The sequence below is a fragment of the Pimephales promelas genome, chromosome 6 (assembly GCF_988280905.1).
Source record: "Pimephales promelas chromosome 6, fPimPro1.hap1.1, whole genome shotgun sequence".
NCBI lineage: Eukaryota > Metazoa > Chordata > Actinopteri > Cypriniformes > Leuciscidae > Pimephales > Pimephales promelas.
Genome location: NC_142774.1, coordinates 32,647,225 through 32,662,499, shown reverse-complemented (window position 1 = coordinate 32,662,499; position 15,275 = coordinate 32,647,225). Strand labels below are relative to the sequence as shown.

At 37.6% G+C, this 15,275-nt stretch overlaps 1 protein-coding gene across 1 annotated transcript; it reads left to right on the top strand.

Moving 5' to 3' along the window:
• pi4k2b (phosphatidylinositol 4-kinase type 2 beta) lies at positions 1 to 14,991 on the top strand. Its single transcript, XM_039674671.2, has 10 exons — positions 1 to 523; positions 4,179 to 4,330; positions 6,686 to 6,886; positions 6,987 to 7,118; positions 7,390 to 7,543; positions 7,962 to 8,026; positions 9,412 to 9,511; positions 11,758 to 11,891; positions 12,295 to 12,354; positions 14,141 to 14,991. Exons 1-10 carry the CDS (start codon positions 190 to 192, stop codon positions 14,312 to 14,314), a joined length of 1,506 nt encoding a protein of 501 aa, XP_039530605.1. The 5' UTR covers positions 1 to 189; the 3' UTR covers positions 14,315 to 14,991.
• Positions 14,992 to 15,275: the final 284 nt, after the last annotated feature.

Sequence of the window (15,275 nt, the reverse complement as noted above, 5' to 3'; positions counted from 1 at the left end):
ATGCTCGAGGATATAGGAAGTCGGTAATTGTGCTCGGGTGATGTGGACTTAAATCGCTCGAGAGCATCAGCGGCGTGTCTTTAAGAAGAACGAACAAACTCTTAAAGACGGACTCACGGATATGACGCGGGTTTTTTGAGAGGTGTCTGAGTTTCTCTGGACAGAGACAGAAAACACCCACAGTCCGCAATGATGGCAGAATGTGATCCCACCGACGGCGAGCCGGAGAAAGGCGGCGGGGATTTAACACCGGAGGCGAACTTTCTCAATTCGGGGGTGCCCGCGGTCTTATTTGAAAAGACCCGGTCGGTGCCGTCACTGGGACTTTCTTTGAACCCCGGGGCAGCGGTCCGGATCTCGGACTCGACGGAAAGCGTGCTGACGGAGCTGGAAGCGGACGGGTCGGGGGAAGAGGCTCTTCTCTTACCAGGACCTGCCGGGAATCTCTCACCTCGGGCTGGGAGAGAGAAAAGGACGCGAGGGAACAGACACAGTTCATCATCTGATAATCTGGCATCTCCGGGTGAGATATATGAACTGAATGTCACTCATAATCTGATTAAACTGGCTCAGAGTAGAGGTGTCTTCACACACTTCCGACACCATTTGGTTTGCTTCTCTAACAAAATTTTGTTTTGATGTAGCTAACGTTATATCTCTCAGTCAGTGCGATATTTCAGGTTTTCAAAAAGCATTACATTTTCTGATAACTTACTACTTTTAAATAAAACAAAATTCACCTTAGTTATGTAAAATAACACCACTGACCACGCCTTTATTAAAATTTAGCCGCTCCTCCTTTTTAAATGACATTCACTTTTCGTCATTTTATTGTTTAAAATGAATTCAGTCGGAGAAAGAAAGCACTCGGGACCAGTCTGCATTAGTTTCCATAGCAACCGCGCGTGTTCTGTTTCTGTTAAGCGCAGTGTGTTACAAAAAAACAACAGCTAATATACTTTGGGGAACTTTGTAAGCTGTTAAATAAAATAGAGAGGGGATGTTTTTTGTGCCTCCTCCCTAACACACACTGAGCTGAAGTTTTAATGTGAAAGAAATGTATGAAATATTCTAAATTCACTCCCACACGTCTTGCGCTACGTGCTACCTGTTACCCCATCTGCTTTATCTCAGAACATGGTCCGTTATGCAACCTTTCCAGAGTTCAGCTTACATGCTCTTTGAACCTGGAGCACACATGTACAGGTGACACCACAGCTGCTGCTGGAATATCTTCAGAACTCTTGATGCACATGCGTAACTGTTTCTGTGTGTAGCAGCTTGCTGCATATATTATAGTCCTTCCAGGTGCGTCTGTACTCACAAGATTGTTAAAAGTAGATGTTGAGTGCATTGACGATGCAATACAGTTTCCTTGCAAATTAATAACAGGTTCATTTGAATGCGGATAAACTAGAGAGCAGAAGCACGCTTTCTGCTTTCTCTTTGAGATCCACATCCGAGCCTTCAGTCAAAGGGGGAAAACAATCCTTTAGGGTCTCTCAAAAGCAGTTGCATTGCCATTGCCTACTTTTAAATGAAGGTATTATTAGAACTGCATTGCTATGATGCTATTTTTTTTTCTTTTATAGGCATAATGCAGTGTGCAAGTGCTACATATAGTTATTACATATAAATGCTGCCAGAAACGAGACGTTCTTATTTACACGGCAAAGTAATATGATTGATAACATCCAAAGATATCACATAACACTTAAAAAAAAGCTTTAAATTGCAATGAAATGAGTGAGATACACTGATAAGCCAAAACGATATGATTAGGCGCAGATGAAGCAAATATCGTTGATCATCTGGTGCCATGTTAAGGTCTGGGTAGATTAGATGGTAAGTAAGCAATCAGTTCTTGTAATCATGTTGGATGCAAGAGAACTGGCCAGGAATAAAGATCTGAGTGAATTTGACAAGGGCCAATGTGGCAAGAGGCGTGGGAATGAAGCGAGTCCGAGCTCCAATGAGTCCTTTTTTTATTATTATATTTTTTTTTACGTCATGTCGACGGCTTTGTACTTGTGCGCTGTTTGCCTGGAAAAGTGATGGCACCAGGATGCACTGTGGGACGACGACAAGCCGGTGGAAGGGACGTGAATTTTCATTGCATGTTGTTGACTTTAAATTTGTTCTTATTAAAGCTAAAACCAAATTATGCCTAATCACCCTGAAGGTGGTTATTTTGTGTTGATTCTACTGTAATCTGGTAGGAGATTGGATGTGAGTATATTTGAAAATAGGGAAATTAGCCTAGTCTTTTTGAAATCATGCAATTTTTTGCCAGCTTGACCAAGACATCTGCACTTGTAGTTATTTATTTCAATGTGTGTGTGTTTTTTTACTAGTCTCTTTCAGACTTTTTTTGGAAATGAGATCTCAGCATGCTTACATCAGTTTGATTTAAATACTGGAATGTTGTATGAATTTGGAAATAATCTTAATTACACATTGTAGCTAAGATGCTAAGCTATTCTGATAATTGATATGACATGCAGATATGTTTTCTGAGGTGTGTTTGTATGGGTGTGTCTGGTCTGTGTGTACAAGAGAGGGAAAGTGTTCTTGTCTTCTAAATGTTTAATGGCCATCAGAGAGGTTCAGTCTGTGTGTGTCTAATGGTCTCTCTTATTCACCCAGGGAAAGCTACCCAGAGACCATCGTGTGTGTTTTACCTTCTAGAGCATGTTGACCACTTTGTGTTCGTTTTACTCCAGTCTTTGCATTCATTGTAGATTCTGAAAAAAAAAAAAAAAAAAAAATACCATGTGAGTTTTGGTAAAATCCATTGTGAAATAAATAAATATCATGGGTTCATGTATTGTGACTCCTATGTGTGCTAGGCTTTGTTCACACTGCATTTTAAAAATAGATTTTTAGGAGTTGCTGTCATTTTGCAAGTGACTTAATCTGTCTATTTGTTGAGTGTAGCTGCATCGGTTACTATAGTAATAATCCATACATTTTTTCAATGGCTAATAGCATCAAACCACTTACCAATTTGGCTTGATCAGTTTTGTAAACTTTGGGTTTTGTATGGTTTGTTTTTTGTATGGTCTGCTTGAATCATATTCACCAGTTTTTGCTGCCTTTCTAAACAAAGCCTTTGTGAGCATGTTGTGTATGTAGTTCAGTGTTTGTAAGATACATGCAGGCCCTCTCTACTTTAGTTTGGAATGGACAGTGGCTGGATCTGATCATCAGTTGCCTCTGCACAGGTCACGTGTGACATTAGTGAGTTTTTGCATTAGGAATCCTCAATGGTGGCACTGCAAAAAAAAAAAAAAAAAAAACTTCAGTATTGTTAAATCAAAGTAAACATCCGATTAAAATAGATTTATTAAAAAATAAAATAAAAATATAGGGCACTGTTTTTTTTTTTTAATTTATTTAAAAAAATTATAAATTAGATGGTAGCAATCTGCAGATCTTAGAAATGGTGGTGTATAAGAGGATGAAATGATTGGAGACGTCCAGCACACATCACAAGAGAGAAGGCCGTCATTTCCTGGAAAGAACACGTTTTTTTATTAAGAATTACAAGGTCATGCATTTAAAAGATGGAATTGAAAATTGAAATTTGATTAAAAAGTCAACTTTAAGGAATATGTAGAAGTCTCCTTTGTGCTGCATGCATTAAGGAATACTAGAATTCTTAGCTTGTACATGAATTATATTAGCTGGATTCTTTTTAGTCTTAATCTTTTTTTTTTCTGCCAAATTTTACAAAATGGGTATGAGAACCCACATTATAAACTTTCAAGACCAAGTACAGCACATGAAAACATTGCATTTGAGGGTCTTTAGATCAATCTCTTTGATATTGAACCTTTCATCTAACACCTATATTTCAGCCTTTTTTTTTTTGCACTCCAGAAATGCACAGTGCTCCTAATTTGTATCTTTTTGAAGTCTGGTTTGCAGACATCGCAAAAGTGTTTGACTAAATTGCATGCTCAATAATGCTTCAGCTTTGATTTGTGGGAGTAGGTTACTTTTTCCAGATAAATATGGCCTTGAGCAAAAAAAAAACAAAGAAAAAAAAATTCCCCAAAACATTCTGCTGTATGGCCTTTTGAGATGAGGGGACATATTTGCATATAAATGTAGACATGCAAGTGAATATATTTGCTGCACTGTACATTTGACTCACTTTGTATTTGTGCTTATAGGTAACAGCAGTGGAGATTTCAACCATTTCCCAGAAGACCCAGAATTTGGGGAGATTATCCAAAGGGCAGAGCAGTCGATAGAAAATGGCGTATTTCCTGAACGGATCTCGCAGGGATCCAGCGGAAGCTACTTTGTCAAGGATCCTAAAGGGGTATGTGTATTTAAATGGGTGTTGTTGAGATTTTGTCCATAAGAAAATCAGTTTAAACGCCATACATTTAATCATTTTTAGCAGATACTTTTATCCAAAGCGATTTACAAATAAGGAGAACAATAGAAGCAGCTGAATCAACAAAAGAACAATATATATATATAAGTACAATATGTAAAGACTCAGGGTTGATTTGGCAGGTCATTCCACCAGCAGGGAACAATCAAAGATTTTGTGCCTCTTTTGGATGGCTCAACATCAGTGTTTCCCACAGCACTTTAAAATTCAGGCAGCCGCCTAAGCAACACACGCCTGCCGCCTTAACTACGTCGTCAAAAAAATTTGCCTAAGCCTATGGCTCGGCGAACATAGCTGAACAGGGTGGGTTTTTATTTCTCATCTCCATAAATGTATCTAGTAGCCAAGTGAAGCTAATGCAAAGCTTAGAAATCAATTAATCCTTTGCTGATACATCCTCGTCCTCTCGGAGAGTGCAGTTCATGGTTGCATCGCAATGACAGACCACTGAAGCGCTTGTGGAAAAGAGAAAGCGTTGCGGCCGTGCTTTTCCATGCATATGCTTTTCCAAATGTGCCCAACCCCAGCTTAACTAATACATTTTCTGTGGGAAACCCTGGGTGTTGTTTACTTGCAGAACACAAGCTTCTGGAGGGCATATAAGTTTGAAGTATTGAGTTTAGGGTATAGGGAAGCAAAGCCAGTGAAATTTGATGCGATTGGCAGCCATTTCAAATTGATGAAGAGAGGCGTGACATACTCTCTTTGTTTCATGACAGACCTCTCTTGCGATTTCATTCTGGAGCAGTTGCAGAGGTTTGACAGTGCATGCTGGAAGGCCTGCCAAGAGAGCATTACAATATAATCCAGTTGTGTACTAGCATTCTCCGATAGGAAGGAAGGTATACTTCCTAATGTGGAATAAGGCAAGACTGCAGGACAGGGCAGTTCTAGCAATGTGGTCTGTGAAGTTTAGCTAATCATCAAACACAACTCCAAGGTTCCTGGTTGTCCTGGAAGGATTTATGAATGATGAGCCTAGCTGAATTAAGCTGTGACTAAGTGTTCAGTTGGCCCGAAACCACAAGCAATTCTGTCTTGGCACGGTTAAATTGAAGGTTATGGTCCTCCATCCACCAAAAATATAGGCAGGCTGAGATGCAAGCAGCAACCGTTGGATCATCCGGCTGAAATGAGAGGTAGAGTTGTCATTAGCATACAGTAGCATTGAGGTGAATACCCATGTCTCTGGATGACACATCCCAGTGATATCAAGTAAGTGATGAAGAGTAGTGGTCCAAGCACTGAGCCCTGAGGCACGACTTTGACACCTCACCCCTCCAAGATACCCCGAAGGACCTATCTGAGAGTTAAGACTTGAACTACTGGAGTGCTGTTCTGAGATGCCATTGTCATGATGGTTCAATATGAAGATCTGGTGGTTCACTGTGTCAAAAGCAGCAGACAGATCCAGCAAACGAGGACTGGTGATTTAGAAGCTGCTCTTGCCAGTCTTAAAGCTTCAATAACTGAGAGAAGGGCAGTCTCAGTTGAGTGGCTGGTTTTGAAACCAGACTGGTTGCTGTCTAGAAGGTTGTTTTGTGTGAGAAGAACAAGAACATTGACCAAAAGTTCCCATCAGCTGTGGAAAAACAAGTATTTCTTAGAGCGCTTTCACACTAGTTCTTTTGGTGTACAGCTGGGTTTTATTGATGTCAGATTTCTATTAGTTTGGATGATGTGAACGCTGATTTCCGAAACTCGTGCACACCCACACGTGCAACAACCAAATTTTGGTCTCTGGTATGGTTCATGTGAACTCTTGGATGGTTCACTGCTGATATAAAGGCAGTTTTACTCAATTTATGACATTTGATAAGAAAAAAAAAGTGTGTTCTCACTACTTTCCTGTCAAGCATGACTGACTGCAATGCAAGCAGAGAGAATGTATATCTGATTTCTGCTCGCCATAAGCACAAATGGACTACTGCTTTCTTTAGAAAATGTGCAGTAAACTACATTTGCTGCAGATAGACTCAAGTGCTGTTATGTGCTGACACTTTGAAAGCAAAACCAAAGCTTCAAAAACCAAACAATAATAGCGAGTTGAGCAACGCTTTCATTTTGCCGCCACCTCCTGCGTCATCTCACCATGCAATAAGTAAACAGCTGCTGCTTTTCATGCAAATGCACTGTGGTTCAAATCCAAATGTGAATAGCGATCAAACCAAGTGTGAAAGCACCCTAAGAGTACTAAGACTTTTTACAGTATGATTTATAGTAGTTGCATTCAAATCTAATTAAATGTGATTCTTCTATCTTATTTTTTTTTTTTAGAAAATCATTGGTGTATTTAAACCAAAATCAGAGGAGCCTTATGGTCACTTAAACCCTAAATGGACCAAATATTTCCATAAAGTCTGCTGCCCGTGCTGTTTTGGCCGTGGCTGCCTCATTCCTAACCAGGGCTACCTCTCTGAGGCAGCTGCCTCACTCGTGGACCAAAAACTGGGTTTGGGGATTGTACCCAAAACTAAGGTGAGGAGGATGGGCATTAGAGTGGCATTTACATTTACCTTAATATAAAGCTTTGATCTTGGAATTAAGAGCCAAACATTTTTTTTTCTTCTCTTTTAAGGTTGTAAATTTGGCAAGCGAGACTTTTCACTACAATGCAATTGACCGTGCCAAATCCCGTGGTAAAAAATACGCCCTGGAGAAAGTCCCTAAAGTTGGACGGCGGTTTCACAGAGTCGGCCTTCCTCCAAAGGTAACGAAACACCTCATTCCCATTTTCCAAAAGGGATGGTTCTTAAAATTAAAATTGTCCAAACCTATTTTCTTGTGGAACACAAAAGGAAATATTGATTTAATCTTTTTTAATCTTGTTTTTTTTTTTTTTGAAGCCATACAATGTTGTTTTGCTGTAGCTCTTAAAATCTCATTTGCACTTTAACATGTTTGTGACCAAACGATTTAGAAGAAAATTGAGATCAGCAGAGGGCAAGATTTTCAGCAGTCTTGATTTTTCTCTTGTGTAGGTGGGCTCATTTCAGCTTTTTGTGGAGGGCTATCATGAAGCAGACTACTGGCTGAGGAAGTTTGAGGCAGAGCCTCTTCCAGAGAACATGAGGAAGCAGCTTCAGTTTCAGTTTGAGAGGCTGGTGGTGCTGGATTATGTGATTAGAAACACAGGTACCCAATGCTGATGTATGAATTAATTTTATGAAGTACAGTGTAATGCCTTTGGGCATTAGCTTATGTTCTTTAACCTATTCCCTTAAAGATCTTTACCATGGTGACCACAGTTTCCACCTAATCTTATTGTTAGTCTTTTTTTTTTACTAAAATAGAGCAATGGTATAGACTAGAGTAACTTGAATTAAGTCACTACTGTCAAACATTTTGGTTGCCAGTAAACCATGGTTGCCATGGTTTTTTTTCACAGCTAGGCTTTACAGGATCTTTCTTCATTTCCTATTTTTCTACCTCCCACACAATACAAATGTGCCTTATTTTTTAGCACAACATGTTATTCCCTTGTAAAAGAAATGCTAATTGTTTACTGTGCCTTTGAAAAGGAAATCTGATCTCTCTTATTTGGCTTCTTCAGACAGAGGGAACGATAACTGGTTGATCAAGTATGAGAAGCCAGGCGATGGAGAGCTGACAGAGAAGGTGAGCGGGGGGATATTTATAGAGCTCTTCTGCTGGGCAGTTCAAAGAAAATGCCATGACTGAGAACCATGTGTACATGTGTGCTGTAATGGAAGCAGGCAAATGCAGTGGTGTCATATTCCTATTTCTTATATGCCAAATGAGCATATGTATAGTATACTTAAAAAAGTATTTAATAATTAAACCTATTGGGGTGTAATGATCTGTTGTTATATCAAAATATTGCGATGTAACATGTGATGTATATCGGTAATGTGAACAATATGCATTGTGATATAGACTTGGCTTACTCTGTTTATAAGGTATAGTTCACCCAGAAATTGTCATCATGTACTCACCCTCATGTCGCTTTCGTTCATCTTCCAAACAGAAATGAAGATGCTTTTTATGATACTTTAGAGATTTCTATCCCTCTTTTTAAAGCCCATTCCTCTAAAACTGAAAATTTCCAAAAAAGGTCACAAAGGCATCATAAAAATAATCCTAGTCTTCTGAAGAGACATTATCGCTTTATATAATGAACAGATTTACAACACACATACTATAGGAAACACGGACTGTTAAATGTCCTTGCGAGAACGACATGTGAGTAAGTAGTAAGTAAATGAAAACAGAATTTTAATTTTTAGATTAACTAACCCATTAATAGTCATTTTGACATGCTTTGTGATTAGAACTGTGATTGATCTGAAGCACATTCCTCGAATGGAAAGACAAACATTTAAATCACAATCACATTTTTAGTTTTATTAGTATGTTGATTCAGAGGTGGTTTATTCTTTTGTAAGTGCATTAATAGAGGCAGAGACAGGAGATGGTGAGCACTGTTGTGCAGCTTGTGTAAGAGGTCCAACAAATGTCTGGGTACTGTACTGTGTGTACTGTGTGAGAGAGCGAAAAAGAGCAGCGTTTCTGTGATATTACGTCATTAAAAGTTGAATATAATGTATATTACTGCAATGGGGCAATATTTGTATCTTGATAATGCCAAATGTCTGATTTTACTAGTAAAGAAAGGGCCTACATTATTTTAAATATGGAGTCGGTGACAGTGAAAGCATGTCTAACATTTTCATGATATATAAATAAAAACCTCTTCTTTATTTTGGCTTAAAGTTTCATAGTTTATGCTAATATCGTATTGTGGCGAGTGTATTGTTACACCCCTAATATATACATGGCATCTCTTAGTAAACAGTTCCTTTCACATTCACAGTAAAGCTCTGTAAACATCAAACAAGAATTATTCAGTATTGCGAAAACAACTGTGTTGGAGTTCTTCATTTCTATTTGATTAAGTTGCTGCAAGGGTTAAATAAATATAATGATGATTGTTTCTCAGTCCAACACTAATGCTGAATTTCTCTTCCTTTGTCTCTTTTCAGGAATCTGAATGGACTGACCCAAAAGACTCGGCCATAAAGATTGCAGCTATAGATAATGGTTTGGCCTTCCCTTTTAAACACCCTGATGAGTGGAGAGCATGTAAGGATTTTTTTTTTTACATTTCATTCTAATATGCTGACTTGATGCTCGGGAAACACTTCGAGAACAGTCGTGTTGCTTCATTTTATTTATTTTTTATTTTTTTTAAGGATTTTTTAAGGATTCTTTGATTTAATAAAAAGTTCAAATAGCACTGTTTCTTTGATATAGAAATCATTTGTAAATTGTAACATAATTCATGTCTTTACTGTCACTTTCAATCAATTTATGAAGAAATGAATGGTCCCGTTCTTTGTGTTTCCATATTTCAAACTTTAGTTAGTGTGTAATGTTGCTGTTAGGGCATACATAATCATAGCTGTCAACATTGAACATTAAAAATAAGGGAGATTTCCCGGAATCCATCCCCAAAATAAGGGATTTTTTTTACACAATTCTTACTATGTTATTTTAGCCTATCCTATCTTTATATCCTCTTGAGGCCCAGAACTTTTTTCAATTTTTTTTTTCTTTTCTTCATGTAATCATACTATTAAGAGCATAAGAAACAAATGGGTAAAAAAAAAAAAGATATTTTATTTCTATGTTATGCTATGACCTCTGTAGTGGACACCAGGACTCGATTGTTTAAAAAAAATACATGAAATTATATATAGGCAAAAATAATGGAAATATTTGACATATAAACATCGTTTTCTTTTTTTTTCTTTTTTTTTGCCTGGAAACGCTTCCAACACGCTTGCGTGTCATAAAAAAATAGGCGTCGGTTCTATGCACGCGATTTCCACGCGGCTCATGCTGCGCCTGAGAAGCGCATGTCATGCAGGCAACGGGGAACGCTCTAATCTGTTAACATGGGAGCCAAAATAAAAACCATAGACAGTAAAATAAAAACGGACACGCAGCTGAGACGCACGCAGCTAGTGTGTCTCCGCGGCCGGCGCGCGCGGCGTCGCATCCGAGGATATACGACTTCAAGCCGAATCTGTCAGAGCTTGTAGCTACGTCTCATACAATCAGAGCGTAAAAATACGTGATATTTTACGGGAAAATACTAAAACGGGAAGACAGCGGGAAAAGAGTCAAAATACGTGAGAAACCCGGAAAAAACGGGAGGGTTGACAGCTATGTACATAATACCTGTGAAATTGTAAAGCTCAAAGTTCAATGCCTAGCGAGATATTTTTTTGAAAGGGATAGTTCATTTTGAAGTTAATTTTTCTTATGTTTTAGCTTACCTCAAGGGCATCCAAGATGTAGGTGTCTTTGTTTCCACAGTATTTTTATGTTTTTAGGTCAAACCGTTCTTTTCCGTCAATCATATAATGGAGGTATATGGGGTCCACCTCAAAGAGCATGCACAGAGAATGAAGTATTTATACAGTATTTATATCGTGTTTACCTCTTGTAACCACAGCCACGTCCAAGTGATCGCAGGTGCTTTGTGGCTGTGGTTACAAGAGGTAAAACGATATAAATACTGTTCGTTTTCTCACACAAACCGCTCGTTTCGTGTCTTAGGCCATCAATGTGTACTTACATTTACGAGTCATTAAATCATGTTTAATCTGGACATTAAAAATAATTTCAAAGTGAACTATCCCTTTAATTTTGTCCCCTTTCAAAGCCTGTAGTGAACGTCCGTTTGGACTACATCCCTCTACTTAAAGATGTTATTAGAACAGTTTTTTGACTAATCTCTGCCCATAGAAATACACAAAAAGGGGGCGTGGTCTTGTTGAGCTCCCACGGAGGAGAGGAAGAGTATCGTTTGTCGATAATTTGACATTGACACTGATATGATGCAATAATATTTTAATGTGCAGTCACATAACAATGTAATGGATGTCAACGATTTCTTTTACACAACATGGCAGCTTGTAAGGCTATATTCATGGTAAAAATTAAGTACATTTAAGTTGTTTGGATGAAAAACCCTTTCCGGGCAACATCCGATAAGCTGTTGTCGAATCACAAAACATCGCTGGCACAATCAGAACTCGTTGCGTATTTCTGAAGTAGGGACTTCATAGAACAAAGAAGTTTTTCGCCCATTTTTTGGATGGCAGTATACTGATAAGTAAATTGTGTGAAAAATACTGTTGTTTTTTTACACACGAAACAAAACAATCAAAGCTTCAAAAAAAAAAACATGAAGAACGGGACCTTTAAAACTTTTATAAAGACGTTCCCATATATGCTCAATACATTTTTGTCTTTCAAGCTCATTTTAAGTATGTCCAGATTTTACTGAATTAATAATTGGTCTATATTGGTGCTTGTAGATCCGTTCCACTGGGCTTGGTTGCCTCAGGCCAAAGTGCCCTTCTCCTTGGAGACCAGAGACCTTGTGCTCTCACGCATTTCTGACATGAACTTTGTACAGGACCTCTGTGAGGACCTTTATGAGATGTTCAAGGTAGGTAATCTCATGTACCTGTATTCTTACCATTGCTTTGGCTGTAGTTTATTTAGACACTCAACTTCTTGAACAGGGCTTTAGCAGGCTGTCAGTCCGGTTTCTGCTTGCAAGTTGAAGCTTAGCATGCTGTCAGTGCACTAAAACCCTTAAAGAAGTTGCATCACTAAATTCATCCCATTTTAAGTGGCTCTGCTAAAAATATTCCAGCTAAAATTCACAAAAACAAGAAAAAGTCTTGATAAATCGTTAACTGACCTCTAAGCGACCTGACCTCATAAATCATTTTTTCTATTATGTGGGTATGATCTTACTCTATGCATTAATTAGCAAGACTCTTGGTATGGATTAATGTTCTTTTTTGAGTTAAATGAGTTTTCACATGAACCACTCTGTATTTCAGACAGATAAAGGGTTTGACAAAACCATGTTTGAGAAACAGATGTCCGTTATGAGAGGACAGGTAAGTTTTATGCTTTGGAATGATTGTTTTCCTATTCTTTCTCTGCTATTCCAGACTTCTGTTCTCACATTTTTCATTCTCGCCAAATACTGGAGCTCTTCACAGCTTATGTATAATTCGGGAAGCTATTTTCACCCCATCACTGCTGAGATGTAGACCTGAATTTAGACCTCATATTTTGCAATGCCAAGTAAAAGATTGTCTCTTACATTCTGCATATGTTCAGACTTAGTTTCTCTAGTGTTCTCGATGCTATTATAGATTTAAAAGATTGGGGTCAGTAAGACAATTTTTTTTTTTTTTAAAGAAGTCTTTATGCTAACCAAGGTTGCATTTATTTAATTTCGAAATGTTATTACGATCTAAAATTAACATTTCTTTGTGAATATATTTTAAAATGTAATTCATTCCTGTGAGGTCAAAGCTAAATTTTCATGACATTACTCCAGTCTTCAGTGTCGCATGATCCTTCAGAAATCACTCTGTTGATTTGATTGAGGAAATATTTATTATTATCAATGTTGTAAGAACTGTGATGCATTTTTTTTTTTCAAGATTCTTTGATCTAGTTTAGAAAAAAAACTTTCTATTCTAGCTTCATGCATTATTTTTTTTATCCACAGTTGACTGGGTTTTTTCATAAAAAAATAAACATTTTGAGCAAAAAGCTGGGAAAATTACTTTTTTGACAGACATCAGGATCAAATTCGCAAAAAGTGTGTCAAATTTTTGTGTGTGTTTTGATCAGGAGATTCGGTACTCTTTCAGAATATGCCTAATAGCGCCTCCTACCGAATAACAGCGAAAAACACGAAAAGCCGGGAAATTTCGTCAATGGCAGGGGACTGTTGTATGGAAGCTTGTTTCCGCCGCTGAATAAAAAAATAATAATAATAATTGCGACTTTTTATCTCACAATTGCAAGATATGAAGTCAGAATTGTGAGAAAGTCGCAATTGCGAGATATAAAGTCGCAATTGCGTGTTATAAAGTCAGAATTGCGAGATATAAAATCAGAATTGCAATATAAAGTTGCATTTCTGAGAAAAAAAGAAAGAAGTGCAGCTTTTTATCTCACAATTCTGACTTTTTTTCCCCACAATTGTGAATTAACATCTCGCAATTCTGACTTTATAAGTTTGAGTTTATATGTCGAAATTCTGACATCTTTTCTCAGAATTGTGACAAATAAACTCGGAATTGCGAGTTATCAGGCCCATTCTAAGGGGAAAAAAGACTAACTTTTTTTCCCCTCAGAATAGTTTAAATCTCACAATGCTGACTTTGTTTCATGCATTTCTGACTTTATAACACTCAATTGCGACTTTATATCACGCAATTCTGACTTTATATCTCTAAATTCTGACTTTATAACACGCATTTGCGACTATAACATGCAATTCGGACTTTATATCTTTAAATTCTGACTTTATAACATGCAATTGCGACTTTATTTTATGCAATTCTGACTTTATATCTCGCAATTGTGACTTTATATCACGCAATTCTGACTATTTCTCAGACTTGCGAGATGTAAAGTCAGAATTGTGTGATGTTAACTCATAAATGCTGGAAGTTTACATCTAAAAGAGTTAATGCAGATTTAGGGTTACCTTTGATCAACACTTTTATTCATCCAGGATGCATAAAATTATTATTGTTTTTTTATTTTAAAATGTTTGAATAGAAGTGTATGTAGTCATTAGGAAGTGTTATTGTGTTGTAAGAGCTGCATAAACCCCCACTGCTGAATGTAAAATTGTCCCTGCCTGTTCTTCTCAAATAGATCTTAAACCTGACCCAGGCTTTGAAAGATGTGAAGAGCCCCATCCAGTTGGTGCAGATGCCTCGTGTGGTGGTGGAGAGGAGCCGTGGAGGAGGACAGGGTCGTGTGGTCCAACTGGGCAATGCTTTTACCCAGACGTTTCACTGCAAGAGACCCTTTTTCACCTCCTGGTAAAGAGGCCTCACAGAGAGGATGAAGACTGGGTCCTATCTTTGATGGTTAGGGCCTATTCAGACACTGGATGGAGAACTTTCTGATAAGGACTTGATGGATGAATGTAGCAAAGGGAGAGACTTAAAAGACTCCACGGAGGATCTGAGGCCTTTTGTTTTCCTGAGCCTTTTCCCAGAATTCTCCTCTTCAGCTCACTATAGCTGTCAAGTTGGAATGTCAAAAGGGAATCGTTCTTTGAAAATGTTGAAGTTATGTCGTGACAGCCTTTCTCAACTGCCAATTATTTTTTAAGTATAGATATTATAAATGAAGAAGGATGCTTAAAAATAATTTAAACTTGAAAAAAAAAAATGCTTGAATGTAACCTGCAAGTTTACATTTTACACGTCTCCTGAGCACATTTCAACTCCAAGGAACTCTGGTGACCACGGTATTTAATATGATGAATGTATTTGATTATGTAACAGGACGCTGGTGACCGCATATACATTGTTAAAGGTGGGTGCTTTGAATCCCCAGGTAAAAGTATAATTCCAAAAGGTTGTTTTCTCTCTTTCACACACAATCCTGTTTATGCATCTTGGACTTTGTATTCCAGCTGAACGGTTGCTAGAGCAGAGCTGTATATTAAAAATAAAGTAAATAAAAAATAAAGCTTTGGGATTGGTTAAAAAAAATTACCTAGTGTTTATTTATTTTTACATCTTTGATTTGTTTGTTGTCGATCCCTTTAAGCCAGGGGAGCATTTTTTTTGCATGGAATTTTTATTTATTTATTTTCTGGTTCCAAATCAGCAAGTTTTAACTAACTATGGTGAAAACTTTGTGGGGAAAAAGTGAAAGTGTTAGAATTATTATTTTATTTATTTATTTATTTTTGTAATAAGATTTGAAAAAAAAATATCTACATTTTCTAGTGTTCAATCAAAAATGGTTCATTCAAAAAAACATTATTTGATCC

Coding starts and splice junctions, on each gene's coding strand:
- pi4k2b (XM_039674671.2), top strand. CDS start 190: ATGATGGCAGAATGTGATCCCACCGACGGCGAGCCGGAGAAAGGCGGC. Junction 4,331..6,685: donor TTGTCAAGGATCCTAAAGGG/GTATGTGTATTT, acceptor TTTTTTTTTTAG/AAAATCATTGGTGTATTTAA. Junction 6,887..6,986: donor GGATTGTACCCAAAACTAAG/GTGAGGAGGATG, acceptor TTCTCTTTTAAG/GTTGTAAATTTGGCAAGCGA.